This window comes from Leuresthes tenuis, unplaced genomic scaffold, assembly GCF_036924035.1.
Source record: "Leuresthes tenuis unplaced genomic scaffold, fLeuTen1.0.hap1 SCAF_12, whole genome shotgun sequence".
Classification (NCBI taxonomy): Eukaryota; Metazoa; Chordata; class Actinopteri; order Atheriniformes; family Atherinopsidae; genus Leuresthes; species Leuresthes tenuis.
In genome coordinates, this window is record NW_027325366.1 from 33372939 (window position 1) to 33390333 (window position 17395).

Consider the following 17395-nt stretch of genomic DNA (forward strand, 5'->3'; position numbering starts at 1 on the left):
CAGAAACAACAACCAGCTCAGAAACAACCAGCTCAGAAACAACAACCAGCTCAGAAACAACAACCAGCCCAGAAACAACAACCAGCAGAACAACAACCAGCCCAGAAACAACAACCAGCAAAACAACAACCAGCTCAGAAACAACCAGCTCAGAAACAACCAGCAGAACAACAACCAGCTCAGAAACAACAAGCAGCTCAGAAACAACCGGCTCAGAAACAACAACCAGCAGAACAACAACCAGCAGAACAACCAACCAGCCCAGAAACAACCAGCAGAACAACAACCAGCCCAGAAACAACAACCAGCCCAGAAACAACAACCAGCTCAGAAACAACAACCAGCCCAGAAACAACAACCAGCAGAACAACAACCAGCAGAACAACAACCAGCCCAGAAACAACAACCAGCAAAACAACAAGCCCAGAAACAACAACCAGCTCAGAAACAACAACCAGCCCAGAAACAACAACCAGCAGAACAACAACCAGCAGAACAACAACCAGCCCAGAAACAACAACCAGCAAAACAACAAGCCCAGAAACAACAACCAGCTCAGAAACAACAACCAGCCCAGAAACAACAACCAGCAAAACAACAACCAGCTCAGAAACAACCAGCCCAGAAACAACAACCAGCCCAGAAACAACAACCAGCAAAACAACAAGCCCAGAAACAACAACCAGCCCAGAAACAACAACCAGCAAAACAACAACCAGCAAAACAACAACCAGCAAAACAACAACCAGCTCAGAAACAACAAGCAGCAGAACAACAACCAGCCCAGAAACAACAACCAGCAGAACAACAACCAGCCCAGAAACAACCAGCTCAGAAACAACCAGCAGAACAACAACCAGTAGAACAACAACCAGCCCAGAAACAACAACCAGCTCAGAAACAACCAGCTCAGAAACAACAACCAGCAGAACAACAACCAGCCCAGAAACAACAACCAGCAGAACAACAACCAGCCCAGAAACAACAACCAGCAGAACAACAACCAGCCCAGAAACAACAACCAGCTCAGAAACAACAAACAGCCGAACAACAACCAGCAGAGCAACAACCAGCAGAACAACAACCAGCCCAGAAACAACCAGCCCAGAAACAACCAGCAGAACAACAACCAGCCCAGAAACAACCAGCCCAGAAACAACCAGCAGAACAACAACCAGCCCAGAAACAACCAGCAGAACAACAACCAGCCCAGAAACAACAACCAGCTCAGAAACAACAACCAGCAGAACAACAACCAGCCCAGAAACAACAACCAGCAGAACAACAACCAGCTCAGAAACAACAACCAGCTCAGAAACAACAAACAGCCGAACAACAACCAGCAGAAACAACAACCAGCAGAAACAACAACCAGCTCAGAAACAACAAGCAGCTCAGAAACAACAAGCAGCTCAGAAACAACCACCAGCCCAGAAACAACCAGCAGAACAACAACCAGCCCAGAAACAACAACCAGCTCAGAAACAACCAGCCCAGAAACAACAACCAGCTCAGAAACAACCAGCTCAGAAACAACAACCAGCTCAGAAACAACAACCAGCCCAGAAACAACAACCAGCAGAACAACAACCAGCCCAGAAACAACAACCAGCAAAACAACAACCAGCTCAGAAACAACCAGCTCAGAAACAACCAGCAGAACAACAACCAGCTCAGAAACAACAAGCAGCTCAGAAACAACCGGCTCAGAAACAACAACCAGCAGAACAACAACCAGCAGAACAACCAACCAGCCCAGAAACAACCAGCAGAACAACAACCAGCCCAGAAACAACAACCAGCCCAGAAACAACAACCAGCTCAGAAACAACAACCAGCCCAGAAACAACAACCAGCAGAACAACAACCAGCAGAACAACAACCAGCCCAGAAACAACAACCAGCAAAACAACAAGCCCAGAAACAACAACCAGCTCAGAAACAACAACCAGCCCAGAAACAACAACCAGCAGAACAACAACCAGCAGAACAACAACCAGCCCAGAAACAACAACCAGCAAAACAACAAGCCCAGAAACAACAACCAGCTCAGAAACAACAACCAGCCCAGAAACAACAACCAGCAAAACAACAACCAGCTCAGAAACAACCAGCCCAGAAACAACAACCAGCCCAGAAACAACAACCAGCAAAACAACAAGCCCAGAAACAACAACCAGCCCAGAAACAACAACCAGCAAAACAACAACCAGCAAAACAACAACCAGCAAAACAACAACCAGCTCAGAAACAACAAGCAGCAGAACAACAACCAGCCCAGAAACAACAACCAGCAGAACAACAACCAGCCCAGAAACAACCAGCTCAGAAACAACCAGCAGAACAACAACCAGTAGAACAACAACCAGCCCAGAAACAACAACCAGCTCAGAAACAACCAGCTCAGAAACAACAACCAGCAGAACAACAACCAGCCCAGAAACAACAACCAGCAGAACAACAACCAGCCCAGAAACAACAACCAGCAGAACAACAACCAGCCCAGAAACAACAACCAGCTCAGAAACAACAAACAGCCGAACAACAACCAGCAGAGCAACAACCAGCAGAACAACAACCAGCCCAGAAACAACCAGCCCAGAAACAACCAGCAGAACAACAACCAGCCCAGAAACAACCAGCCCAGAAACAACCAGCAGAACAACAACCAGCCCAGAAACAACCAGCAGAACAACAACCAGCCCAGAAACAACAACCAGCTCAGAAACAACAACCAGCAGAACAACAACCAGCCCAGAAACAACAACCAGCAGAACAACAACCAGCTCAGAAACAACAACCAGCTCAGAAACAACAAACAGCCGAACAACAACCAGCAGAAACAACAACCAGCAGAAACAACAACCAGCCCAGAAACAACAACCAGCAGAACAACAACAACAAGCCCAGAAACAACCAGCAGAACAACAACCAGCCCAGAAACAACCAGCAGAACAACAACCAGCTCAGAAACAACAAACAGCCGAACAACAACCAGCAGAAACAACAACCAGCCCAGAAACAACCAGCAGAACAACAACCAGCCCAGAAACAACCAGCTCAGAAACAACAACCAGCCCAGAAACAACAACCAGCAGAACAACAACCAGCCCAGAAACAACAACCAGCCGAACAACAACCAGCCGAACAACAACCAGCTCAGAAACAACAACCAGCCGAACAACAACCAGCTGTTGGGACTAACGTTTCAGCACCATTAAACTGAGGTCACCTGGTACTGATGGGCCACAGCGAACAGAAACTGTACATCATCAGATTCTGCTTCCACTCTCCACAGGACCTCCACCCTTCTGTTGCACACCTTAACACTGTTAACAGTACGCATATATTTAGGTAACAGCTGAGTTAAATACCTTCATGGCTGGATAACTTGGTTTCCAGGTATATTCTACAGATGCATTAATGCAGGAGCAGAGATGAAAAGGAGGCTTTTTTCTGGTTTTTGAAGTTGAAAAAGGAAAGATGAAGAGACAGAACCGGATATATCCGACATGAAAGGAAAGTTTAAAAAGAGCCACATTTTCTTCTGCCCCGTCCTACATCTCCCATGAGTCTTTGCTGCTTTTAGTCCGAACACGACAGAGCAAGCACATCTATTTCTGGAAGAAGGTGTGCAGGAGAAGGACGAACAGACTCCTGCTCGCCGTCCGACTCCCAGAAACATTTGTCATCCTGGTCCATCCTGGTTCTGCGAGCAGCTCCTCCTACAGGCAGAGGTCTGCAGAAGCTTCTCAGTCCCTTACTCCCCCTTTGACCAGCTTTCAGTGAATCTGCCTCTTTCTCAGCCCAGTGTGTCGCTGTTTACATGATGAGTCAACAGGCGGATTTCCACACCCATCTGCAGGAAGCGTTCCAGCTGACAGTCGCCTCGTATGTCAGGGACCAGGAGGAGAAGGGCGCCTCAGCTGGAGCCTCAGCGCTCCCAGACTCTCACACAGCTTGTGTTTGCTTTAATAAACCGTCTCAGCAGGACTGTTCATATTAAGCTGATTACTCAGACTGAGGGCCAAACCAAATTCTTCTTAATAAACCAGAAACACTTGCTCTACATCACCATGAAAACAGGATCACTGAACACCAGAACTTCTCAGCAGCTACCACAGTTTACTCCTTATAGTTCAGGTTGTTCAAACTCCTGATTCAGCCTCATTTATTCCAGACTTTCCTGGAACCTTTAAAGTGTCCTGATCAACAGTTCTGCAGCTTTCTGAAGCTCTTTCACAGTTTTTCTTTGAACATTTTCTGCTTTTTCCCTCATTTTCAGTCCAGTTTTTCTTTGTTCAGCCACTTAACTCTGAGCTATGAAGCATTCAGGCAGAAAAAAGGCTCCTAACTCAAGGGATGAACCAGTGTTGTGTCGACACAGAACAAACAACTTAGCAAAGAAGCCATTTTAAACTGGATCTTTAGGCTCTTTGTTACCAGCAGCCTGTCACAAAGACACATCATTTGTTCCCATTTCTTTAGCTGCATCTATGAAAAACAGCAAAGAAAACACAGTTTGACAGACAGAAAATAGGATTTCTGCAGCAACAAGGTGATTCCCAAAGAGCTATTAGCTGAAAACTTGGCATATCTCAGCATGGTGTGCAGTGTGTCCTTAAAACATTTGAGGAAACTGGACAAGTGGAGGACAAAAGAAGAAGTGTCAGGCCTAAAAAACTATCTACAGCAGATGAACAGGATCTGAAAGTGATGTCCTTAAGAAAGAGGAAAAAATCCAGCTGTGACCTGACAGGACCTGAGAGATGCATCTGGACCTTCAGCTGATCCATCTACTGTTGGCCCAAGCCTCATCAGAAATGGTCTCCATGGAAGGGTGGCTGTCAAGAAGCCGTTCTTAAGGAAGGGAAACAGGGAGAAAAGGCTGAGCTGTGCCAAATGACACAAGAAGTGGACTGAAAATCAGTGGCAACAGGTCTTATGGAGGGATGAATCCTCCCCAGAGCCCGGACCTCAACATTATTGAAGCAGTGTGGGATCATCTGACAGAGAACGGAACAAAAGGCAGCCCACATCCAAAGAAGAGCTTTGGGATGTCCTTCAAGAAGCCTGGAGAACTATTCCTGAAGACTCCTTAAAGAAATGACAGAAAGCTGGTCTCAGAGGGTTCAGGCTGTGTTGGAGAATAAAGGAGCTCAGAGCAGAGATTCACTTTAAAGCTGCTGAGAACTGATAAAAACTCTGTTTCTGCCTCAGATTCTGGGTTTATGTTCATGTTTAACATGTTTCAGTGAATCTCTGCAGCTGCTTCCTTGTTTTCTGTAAATTTATAAAGAAATGAAGCTGATCTGCTGATTATCCAGCATAATAAAACAGATGCCGCTTTAAAAAGCAACCTGCTGGAACCAAAGAGAACTCAGCGTTTGTAATTGATCAATGGGTCAATCAGTTAAATGGATCAGTACAATGGCTGCTGATGTTGCTCTGCTAATTGACTGATCTGTGTCAGCCATTGCAAAACAGCCAGCGAGCATCTGGTGGCGGCTTCTTCCGACCCGTTTCTCTGAGTTTTACTCTCAATAAGCGGCTCAGCTGACTGATCAGCCTGATTGATTGATTGATCAGCCTCCACCTCCACGCGCTCAGACTGATTTTCATGTCACTCCTCCATGATTCCTCCTTTTGTGGAGCCCATCAGCATCAGAACGTGCACGCGCACACACACAAAAAGCAGAACCCCGGTGTAAAAGCCCCACACATTGCGGTGGGTGTTATTTTCAGCGGAATTGTGCCTCCTCCCCGCCTGGCTCCCTCCGCCGGTGCCCGGAGCGGATCCGCCGCCTTTCTGCACCTTCCTGCTCATGTTCCCCGGCTCCCAGCCGCCTCTCCGGGCGCCGCTGGCTGAAATCCCCCCCAGTTGTGATGCCTTTTGGGCTCATTGTGCGGCTCTTCCTACCTGTTTTGAAGAAGGCATCAGTGTCGGGGTCGCTGGGCGCCTCCTCGGCCGCTTCTGCGGGGTTCATACCGGAATCCGGTTCAATAAAATCCACCGACAAAGAAAGAGAGAAAGAAAGCGGCGGAGGTTTAGTCCTCACATGTCCTCCGCGCGCGCCGCTGCCTCCATCAGCCTCTGCGGGCTTCTTTCTTTCCGTCGCCCTCTCGGTTTGTTTGCTGTTTCGGGGCTGGCTTCGCTTCTCTCTATTGTTCCCGGTCCAACCTCCTTCTCCGCTGCCGTCCGCCAGGGTCTCTGCCTCCCTCCCTCCCCCAGCACCTCCCCTCCCTCCCTCCGACTCTCTGTCGCTCCCAATTCAATCCTCTGACCTTTATTGGCAACCATCCCCTGCCTGCCTCACTGCAGCTCTCTGTCATCTGAAACGGACACATCGGATTAAAATGTTTTGTTGCTGCCATAAAGTGGATTATTCAGATGTATTTTAGTGTCTTAAAATCATCACAATGTAATATAATGATGGTCCATAACTACAGGGTCCAGTTCGGTGTCTTTCAGCTGTTGTTTTGGCTTTAAACTAACCGCTTGTAACAGTTAACGACACCTAGTGGCGAAACTGGAGATAGCAACCATCTAAAATACTGTCCACCTACCAGCTCATCCCTTAGTATCATCCCATAGTTCTGCTGCTATAGGCCCAGCCTGCTGGGGGAGCTCCCATGATGCACCTCTCCTCCCTCCATGTACAGATGACATCATTGCTGTCATTAACTTGTGTTTCTCTCTCTCAGCAGGTATCTCTGGCCTGGTGTTACGCTGATTGTTGTCCCCTCTTTCCTGTCCTCTCAGCCCCAGCTGGTCCAGGCAGATGGACCCTTCCTGGTTCTGGTTCTGATGGAGGTTTCTTCCTGTTAAAAGGGAGTTTTTTCTCTCCACAGCCGCCTCGTGCAGCTCAGGATCAGAGAGAAGCTTCAGTTAATCTGTTGGTTTCCTTAGTTAAGCACCTGTTTTTAATTGGTTCTGGATGAATTGGACTAGTTTGGAACTCAATAAATTGGATTTGATTGAACTACAATAAACCGGATTGTAATTGGCTTGAATTGGACAGTATTTTGAAGTGACCTGAGATGACATGTTTTGTGATTTGTTGCTTTATAAATAAAATTGAATTGAATCTACCAACAAATATCAGCTAAAATGCCGGATATTTCATGATTTTTGCTCATCATCAGTTATTTCCATCTTGTTTTCTTGCGTGCTGGGTCTCCAAGAAACGTTCTGGTCACAGAATAAGTTGCTATTGCAGCAAAGCTTTCTGCATTTAAATGCAGAATTGTAATGTAATTATTAGAGGCTCTTTATTTTCTATTTTCTGCCCCCTTAAAGCAACAATAGAGAAGTTTAAGAACCTTAAAACCATGAGCTGCTGACTCATTTTGAAGTATATTTGCTTTCTTTATGCCCAAAACTGAGATACCACAGGTTGAGGTACCAGTGGGCTGAGGTACCGGGGGCTGAGGTACCGGGGGCTGAAGTACCGGGGGCTGAGGTCCCGGGGGCTGAAGTACCGGGGCCTGGGTTGAGGTACCGGGGGCTGAGGTACCAGTGGCTGAGATACCGGGAGCTGAGGTACCGGGGGCTGAGGTACCGGGGGCTGAGGTACCGGGGGCTGAGGTACCGGGGCCTGGGCTGAGGTACCGGGGACTGAGGTACCGGGGGCTGAGGTACCGGGGCCTGGGCTGAGGTACCGGGGGCTGAATCCCAACTGTGGTTTCCAGCTGTGTATCACAATGTTTTTGCTTTACATTTTTGTAGACTTTTGATGGTGTCTTTGTGGATTCTTCAGCATGACAGCAGATTCAGGTGCAGGCCTCACACGGGGACTTGTTGATGACATCCCCCAACTGTAGGGGGCGCCAAAGAGCATCACATTACGATGGTAGAGGATGATGGAGCCTTTGGGCTGGGGTTCAGGCTGATTGATCCAAGCAATATTTCAACTCTCTGTTGTGTGGAAAATGACGGACAGACGGGTCGGTTCCCTTTTCATTCCGCTGGTTATTATCTGAATTTGTCTTTCGCTGCAAAGCTTGTCAGCTCGCGTCTGCATTTGACCAACATTTGGACATAAACACTGAAAATGGACAGTTTCCCACTCATTAGACTTCTTCTTCTGCAGCATTTGTTTCCTGCCTCTGGGCTGGTTGCAGCCTGCAGATCTACAGAGAAATTAGACCTTTCTTAACATTGTAAGAGCAGTTAAAGACCACAAAAACTCTGTTACACATGGCCCAGGTAACACATCAGAGCCCTTATCTGGAAGAAGGCCAAAGTGCGTAAGATTCAAGTCTTTTCTGACACCTAACCATGAAAAGTGTTTTCAAAGATACAGAAGTTGAGTGAAGAAAGTCCAACTTTAAGGAGAAAACAGCCGTAATAAGGTTGAGTTCTTCCCTCTCCTGTCCTAATGATGTTTTCCTGTTGCCGTTTGCCACCATCGTTGCTGGCTGGGAAACGCAGCTGTGGTTATGGGACGTTTGGACTCTCACAGCAGGAAATCTTTTCAGGGTTTATCAGGAACTGACAGCAAACACACAGCTGCTGTTTCTCCTGATGTCGTAGCATGAAAATGTGCTTCTAGATGAGGAGAAAACAGAGAAACTATGAGAAACAATAGGTTGTAATTGCACAGTAAAAGCGAGAAGCTGAGAGTGGGAGGCTAATTGTGAAGCTCCACACATGGCTGATAATTACAGTGGCTGTGCTGTTAAATCACTAAAGAACAGCTGGTAAACTTACAGTGTGAGGATATAACTATCTTCAAATCAAACAGAACAGAACTGAGCTTTATCATTAACCTCCATTTGTACAGGTTTATTTATTCAGACAAACACACAAACTGAGGACAACAAATATAACGAAATGGACTCTTTAGCCTCCTGAACTTTCACTGAAGCTTGCAGACCAATCAGTGCAGTCGAGGCATTGCTGAGGAACAAGTTAACAGCGACTATTCACCCCAGAAACTATGAAACCCCAGTTCCAAATCCACACATCCTAAACCTGATCAAGTCTGGCCCGACTCCAGCCAGTGATCTGGCAAATAATGCCGACCAGAACCAGTGAATAGTTCCCTACAGTCCAGCAGTAATCCAGAAAAAGACTGATGTGCCTTTTGGAGCAGTTTAGGACCAAAAAAAGAGCTAAAAGAAGGATTTCTATCAATAGTTGACTCCAGATGAGCAGCACTGTTCTGTTTCAGACCACAAATATAAACCAAAGCTAAAAGGTTTACTGCTGATCTGTTCAGTATGTCGTCTTTAAAAAGGTCTTTAGGCACCACCATCCTTCCATGGAGACTGTTTCCCTGTTTCCCTTCCTTAAGAACGGCTTCTTGACAGCCACCCTTCCATGGAGACCATTTCTGATGAGGCTTGGGCCAACAGTAGATGGATCAGCTGAAGGTCCAGATGCATCTCTCAGGTCCTGTCAGGTCACAGCTGGATTTTTTCCTCTTTCTTAAGGACATCACTTTCAGATCCTGTTCATCTGCTGGAGATAGTTTTTTAGGCCTGACACTTCTTCTTTTGTCCTCCACTTGTCCAGTTTCCTCAAATGTTTTAAGGACACACTGCACACCATGCTGAGATATGCCAAGTTTTCAGCTAATAGCTCTTTGGGAATCACCTTGTTGCTGCAGAAATCCTATTTTCTGTCTGTCAAACTGTGTTTTCTTTGCTGTTTTTCATAGATGCAGCTAAAGAAATGGGAACAAATGATGTGTCTTTGTGACAGGCTGCTGGTAACAAAGAGCCTAAAGATCCTGTTTAAAATGGCTTCTTTGCTAAGTTGTCTGTTCTGTGTCGACACAACACTGGTTCATCCCTTGAGTTAGGAGCCTTTTTTCTGCCTGAATGCTTCATAGCTCAGAGTTAAGTGCCTGAACAAAGAAAAAACACTGAAAATGCTCAGGAACAAGGACTGAAGATGAGGGAAAAAGCAGAAAAGGTTTCAGAAAGCTGCAGAACTGTTGATCAGGACACTTTAAAGGTTTCAGAAAGCTGCAGAACTGTTGATCAGGACACTTTAAAGGTTTCAGAAAGCTGCAGAACTGTTGATCAGGACACTTTAAAGGTTTCAGAAAGCTGCAGAACTGTTGATCAGGACACTTTAAAGGTTACAGGACAGTCTGGCTGCTTTGAGGACAGAATGAGACAAATTATACGAAGAAAATAAATGTTTCTAAATGGATCTAAAGTTACTGAGAACGGTAAAATAAATCAAACCCGTGACAACATGTCATGACATGAAGAATGCTTTAATACCACAGAATCTGATGCAGTTTCTTGGTTCCATCCTTTAACCTCCCTGATGGTTGCAGCCATAAATTCAACCCCAAACGCAGTTGTTTTGATGTTTTCTGCACACATTCGAGATCCTTCTGAGAAAACCCAGCGGGGTCATTAAAAAGACAATTATCCTCCTCATATCCCAGACCTCTGCACTCGACTTATTCCCTCCATAAAACGCCACATAAATATTTGATATGTGCAGAGAATGGATCTGTCTCTGGAAGCACTTGGTGACGTTTCTCTGCTCTCATTAAGCCTGTTTGCAGAAGGAAAGTCAGCATGAAGCAGGAAGAGGCATCTTCATCAGGTTTGGCCTTTTCCATCCCCCGGCACCCCCTCTTACTCCCCTCTAACAAAGAGCTGCTGCTCCAGCCTCTGACTGTGTGCTGCTGCCACCTAGTGGACAACTCTGCACACAACAGCTGGGTCATTGCGTAAGGGCGCTGTGTTGTTCCCTTCACACCCTCAGAGGGCCTCGTTGTGCCATTTTTAACAGATTAAACTCCGTCTCTCATCTTTGACACCGTGTTACATTGTTTTGCTTTACAGACACATTTCTGGATGCAGCCGTTGAGTGGAAATGCTTTTCCGAGCTCCTCCTGAGCCCATGTGGCTGTGTAGATCGTGGTGGGCTGACGGTTTCTGCCTGAGGTCTCATCAGTCTGAATGAGTGGAAACACCTGTTTGATAAGAAGAAGCTTAAGAAAGAAAAAAGTAAAAACTTTCCCTTTAGAAATCAGTGCAGAACCAGCCGTGAACTTCAGGGAAAGAAACCTGTGTTTCCTTTAGTTGGACACTAGAGGGCAACAAACACTGTAAGATGACAAAATGTGAGTCTTTATGTGTGCATGAGAGGTCAGAGGTGAACCCGTGTGTCCACATTAACTGGATCCCAGTAACAACAGGCGGTTAAAGACGGCGACTGAAGAATCTAAGAAACATACTCTGGTTTGTTTGGGTTCCATTGATCATATTTTATGTTCAATGCACCAGATAACTGCGTCATCTTCTCATGAGCATGTGGGTTCTGGGAGGCAGGACTCGCCTCACATCTGCAGTCGTGATTAATTAAGTGTCAGGAGTTCATTCTTCACCACAGCATTTCAGTCAGGCTGAGGTCTGGACTCTGACTGGACCATTGCAACACCTTGATTCTTTTCTTTTTCCCACATTCTGCTGTAGATCTGCTGCTGTGTTTGGGATCTTTGTCCTGTTGATGAGCCAGTTTCAGCCCAGCTTTAGCTGTGGGACAGATGGCCTCACATTTGACTCTAGAATACTTTGGTATCCAGAGGAGTTCATGGTGGACTCAATGACTGCAAGGTGCCCAGGTCCTGTGGCTGCAGAACCAGCCCAGATCATCAGCCCTCCACCACCGTGCTTGACAGCTGGTATGAGGTGTTTGTGCTGATATGCTGTGTTTGGTTTCCTCCAAACGTGCTGCTGTGCATTAGGACCAAACATCTCCACTTTGCTCTGGTCTGTCCAAAGGACATTGTTCCAGAAGTCTTGAGCTTTGTTCAGATGCAGCTTTGCAAACCTAAGCTGTGCTGCCATGTTCTTTTTAGAGAGAAGAGGCTTTCTCCTGCAGCCCTTCCAAACAAGCCATCCTTGTTCAGTCTTTTTCTAACTGTGCTGTCATGACCTTTAACCTTTAGCATGCTAACTGAGGCCTGTAGAGTCTGAGATGTAGCTCTGGGCTTCTTCACCTTGGGGTGACCTTTAACCTTTAACATGCTAACTGAGGCCTGTAGAGTCTGAGATGTAGCTCTGGGCTTCTTCACCTTGGGGTGAACTTGCTGGGACGTCCACTCCTGGGAAGATTGACAGCTGTCCTGAATGTTTTCCACTTGTGAATAATCTTTCTCTCTGTAGAATGATGGACTCCAGATAGTCTGGAAATGGCCTTATAACCCTTCCCAGACTGATGGGCAGCAGCAGCTGCTTCTCTGAGATCATTGCTGGTGTCTTTCCTCCTTGGCATCGTGTTAAACTGACAGAACTCCTGCTTTTATAGAGCTGCTCACACTGACTGAGGATCAGTTAATCAGAGCATTGATCAGCAGCTCCTGGCTGCTTCTTACCCTCTGAGTTCCTGTGGAAGCAGTGAGGGTTCACTTACTTTTCCACACTTCTTCTGTTTCTTGTCTGAGTTTTCTTCAGTAAACAATGACTCTGTTGTTGTTTGGTTGTTGGAAGCCTTTGAATGCGCTCCTGATGGACTCAGAGATGCTCTGAGGTGATGATTCACTCGCACTCGGCTGCAGCTCCTTCGCCCGCCGCTTCAGAGGAGCTCTAATTGGCTGCTTATTATCCACATATGTCTGCAGCATTAAAGCTGAGACAACATCCCTCGGGCGCATTCGTGTTCTTTCATTGTGTTTTGACTGAAATACGGCGGGATTGTGTCTCCACACAGCTTCAGCCTGAAGCTCCTTCGCCCTGAGGACGCCTCACTGAGTCTCCGGCTGAAAATCCTCTGACTCATTTCATCTTTTCTTGTCTTTATCCGAAGGAAAAAAGAAGCAGGGCCACTCGTGCATGTTGTGGTCTTTGCTTCACATCCCTCTCACCTCTTTTCTCGCTGTTACCCAAACAGTTTTGTTCCCTTTACTGCGAGGCTTGAGATTTTCCAGTGATGTCAGTGAGCCTCAAAGCCTCTGATATCTGTTTCTTTTCTTTCTTTAAGCATCTCTCCTGCAGAATTCAGACTTTCTGTTGCATCTGAAGTAAATCAGTCATTTTACAACTCAAGTTAAACTGCTTTTAGTGGTTTTCTTCATGCTCAGTCTCACATTTTTATCTGCAGCTTAAAGTAAATGAATTTCCTGTGAAGAACCAGGGTGCATCTATGCTTTGGTGACTGTGTATTTCTAAATATTTGGACGTTTCAGTGAGATCCAGCAGAAAGTTGAGGATTGTGAAAGTTCCCTTTTCATGCAGATGTGGAACGGCACGACACATGTGGAGGTGGTCAGATGCCTTCCTTTGGAGCAGCATTCAGACGGCATCAGAGTCAAAGACTTGTTCCAGTAAATCAACCTGCAGCTCAACTTTCCAGGAGAACTTTTCCTGGCTGAAAGTGTCAGAAATCTGATTATTCGGAGCATCGTTGATGGTTTTCCATCATGAAAGATTTGATGCTCTGGGCTTCCATCACCCGTCAGATTTTAGGCCCAATATCAGGCAGCCGGAAACAGCTGCTTCCAGCAGAACTTTGATACTTCCTGAGCTATCGCTGAAAGCCTCACAGACAGCCCCTCTGCTCGGTCTTCAGAGGTCACAGCGTTGGTGATGATGCCGTGAGTCACTGGCGTGTAAAACGCCCGGGACGCCGTGTTGTGACTGCCTGTCCTTTCCTGTTGCAGCCTCCCCCCCGAGGTGAGCTTTCAACAGAACAGGGAACCAAAGAGCTGTTTTATCAGCATCAACATTAAATATTCAAAGTCTTTTATTAACGTTGTGAACACACCGTCTTTGTGATGAAGGAAACATTTAGAAACAAAAAGCCCATAAAACACCCGTCTGTACCTTCCTCTTATCTGAGGTCGGCACCTTTTGCAGCTTATTGTTTCACAGTCAGAGCTTTAGAGGTTTAAATTTAAGTTAATAGTGTTTAAGATTCAACAAAAGTGACTCCCAATGTTTCCGTTTGCTCTTTAGTGAGTTCATCTTACGTAGATCATCCATGCTGCAGAACGCTCTTTGAGATTATTCAGCACAGAGGCTTCATTGGTCATCAGGGCCATGTCCTCAATTTTGTCAAACTTGGGAGGGTTCATTGGGGAGATGTCATCCTCTTTAACTGTCCTCTCCTACAACAGGAAATCCGTCACGGTTAGAAGGGATCACGATTAACTCCCAGTTGAATGTGACTTTACTGCCCCTCGGCTCCGGTCCTGATGGACAGGATCTGGAGGAGGGTTCTGGTTGGGAACCTCAGGGTTACATCTTTCTGCAGATGATGTGGTTCTGTTGGCTTTCAGTTCCCAGCTGAGTGTGAAGCAGCCGGGATGAAAGTCAGCTCTTCCACAGCTGAGGCCGTGGTTCTGAACCAGAAAGAGGTGGAGCGCTCCCTCCGGGTCGGGATGAGTCTCTGCCTCAGCTGGAGGAGTTTCAGGAGGGTTGATGAGTGGAGCAACAACAGGAGACAGGTGGATGAAACCAGGAAGGTTTCCCCGACACCGACTGTTCATTGGAAGGTTTTTGGGTTTTGGATCGCATCATCAGACTGGATCTCCTTGGTTTAACATCAGAATACCATGTTCTTTTGTGGAAGGACCCAAATGCAGAACTACTGATGACAAGAATCCAGCAGAATCTGACACTGAGGACTGGAAACTAAAACAGAATTCAAGGAATAAGCTCAAACTACCGAAGAGGAACGCAGAACAGAGACTAAACCAAGACAGTAAGAAAGAACTGGACCAGAGCAGAGAAACACACCAGATCCAGTTCGACCCGCGTCACCACATTAAAGACAGGAAGCTGGACCACATATAGCTTCAGACATCCTGTAGCTGCATCTGTTTTCATGTGATTTCTGTGAGGAAAGCAACATGTTTTAAAGCTAAATGTTTTAGCTGTTTTAGAACCAGGATTCTCATCAAGAAGAACTGAGGTTAACACCCAGGAAGCCATTTTCTGACTGTTCAGCCCTTTATCAGGGGGGCCTGCTGCCCCACATGTTTGAGATGTATCCCTGCTGCGCCTCAGGAGTTCACATGTAAAACATGCACAGCTCCGGCTCTTTTCAGCTCTCAGTAATTACACAGACTTCACCGATTGAATGTGGTAACGATTTATTGATGCTGAAATGCTACACATAGCACCTTTACATGTCAGGGGTCAACAGGAAGCAGTCACTGACAAACATCCCTGCTGCTTCCTGTCCACGTGAACCCTCAGAGACGTAGATGTGACGGCAGAAATCCTTTATCTCAGGGGGAGAAAACCAAACATCTGAGACAGTTAGTCACTGGTCGGGTCTACAGTTCACCTCGTCTGATTAGCATGTTATAATTAGCATGTGGCTAGAAAAAAAGACTAAATTAAACTCCAACGTAACAGCCTCGTTATCGACTCTCAGCAGTATGGCACCGTCCCCAGGCTGTCGCAGCGTGTCGTGATGAGAGTATTTACAATTAAAAAACAACCAAGAAATCAATTAAAGGATGTGTTTTTTAAAAAGTGTGCTTAAAACATGACACCCGACGTATAACTATGTACATTAGCTTTTATATACACCTCTTTTCTTTTCTCCTTGTTAATAAGTCACATCAATCATATTAAATATAGCAAACATTTCTGCTGTAGAAAAAAGAAACGACCTCCACGTGTGCATCACATTTCAACAGAAAATAATATTAATGTTAATAATAACGACATTATCTCAACAATAAAATGGAAATCTCTTTTCAGCAAGTTTTTCTTCATGAAATAATTCTGCTTGTCACGTTCCTGTCGTCTCACTGTGAAAAGAGACATTCAGAACGGTGTCCTTCCAGTAGAGATCTCTGTTTCTTACTAACATTTGGTTTTTTAGTGTTACTGCGCCTGTCTGGACTTTAACTTACTGACCTCGTGTTGTTTGCTACCTTTAAAAAGAAAAACACCAACGTTTTGCTGTCGGATAACAAGTCAGACGAATCTGGTTTAATATCATATTTGTGCATCCGGTTTGTTTACATCTAAATCTCCTCTGACGACACAGTGACATCACATGATGTCAGACCTCCACGGAAGCCCCGAGAGGCGCAGAAAAACCATCAAATCTCTGGGTTTTCATTCAGTGTTTCTCTTCTCTGCCACCAGAGGGCGACGATCACAGATCTGGGCCCAGGAAAAGTCTTCGAGGCAAAAGTTTCAGTGTGTCAGCCTATCGTGTTGCATCACGTCGCGTCTTACTTCTTCTTTGACCACGGACTGTTCGGCTCGTGGGAACATTCGAACAATCAGGTTGGGTTCAGTTTGGACTTTGATTGCTGTTTAAGAAAACTGGCAATGAGCCACCAAAGTGGGCTCCGACTCCCTCTTGTGGCAGCGAAGAGTATTACAAAAACAAACACTTTGCTTTTTTCATTTGTCTTTCAGGGCTTCCGTAGCTTCTCTTTAAAAACATGGATTCATTTCACAGAGTTTGGTCTGGATTCGCTGATTCTTTCAGGAGACAAACCAACGCCTCATATCTGCGGGAGACCAGACGTTTTCCTTTCTTTCCCGATACACCGACGACTTCTTGCTATAGACACAATAAATAAAGCGACTTCCTCTATCAGGTCAGGTGGAGCTAACAATGAAAACTCACCCAGAGGTCTGAGATGATCGACAAGCAAATAATTCAAGTGGAGAAAGATAAAGAACAAAATGAAACAATTGCCTGAAGTGGACCCAAAAACAAGAATAAAACCAACTATCCTGCATCAGAAACGTCAGATATGAAGAAGAGTAGAGAATAAAAAGTCTGTTTTCATAAAACTTCCTCATTTAGTGGCTGCTTGAAATAAAGTGCAGGATATTTCTAACCATAATCTTCTGTATTTATATATATTTCCAAACAGAACAGATTCATCTCGTTGAACATCGTTCAACAACGAGATCACTGAGGACTTAACATTACATTCTCGTTTGGTGATGGAAAAATGACGTGTGATGCATTCAAATACAACGCAAAGCAGGAAGTATGTGATGACTGAAGAACTGCATTCGGTGGCTCTGACTCTGGCTTAACTTCTCATCCTGTTGTACATTCATGAAGCTCCTGTTTGCATCTGAAAACATACAGATTCCACTGATCACCCGTCCTCCTCCTCCTAGCAATGCGTTTAAACAACACGCTACTTCCTGCGCGTTTGGCGTGCCATTTATACGCATCTGAAGCTTTTGGCGTGCCATTTATACGCATCTGAAGCTTTCGGCGTGCCATTTATACGCATCTGAAGCTTTCGGCGTGCCATTTATACGCATCTGAAGCTTTCGGCGTGCCATTTATACGCATCTGAAGCTTTTGGCGTGCCATTTATACGCATCTGAAGCTTTTTGGCGTGCCATTTATACGCATCTGAAGCTTTTGGCGTGCCATTTAGACGCATCTGAAGCTTTTGGCGTGCCATTTAGACGCATCTGAAGC

The 17395-nt window shown here is 45.8% G+C and overlaps 1 protein-coding gene across 2 annotated transcripts in view; it reads right to left on the reverse strand.

The window, feature by feature from the left end:
* kalrna (kalirin RhoGEF kinase a) overlaps nt 1–6212 on the reverse strand; it is a 149455-nt gene extending 143243 nt beyond the window's left edge. For both annotated transcript variants that reach the window (XM_072397581.1, XM_072397582.1), the window contains exon 1: nt 5921–6212. In XM_072397581.1, coding sequence (XP_072253682.1) covers nt 5921–5987 — 67 coding nt within the window. In that variant the 5' untranslated portion in view covers nt 5988–6212. The remainder of the gene's footprint in view (nt 1–5920) is intronic.
* Between the last annotated feature and the right edge of the window lie 11183 nt (nt 6213–17395).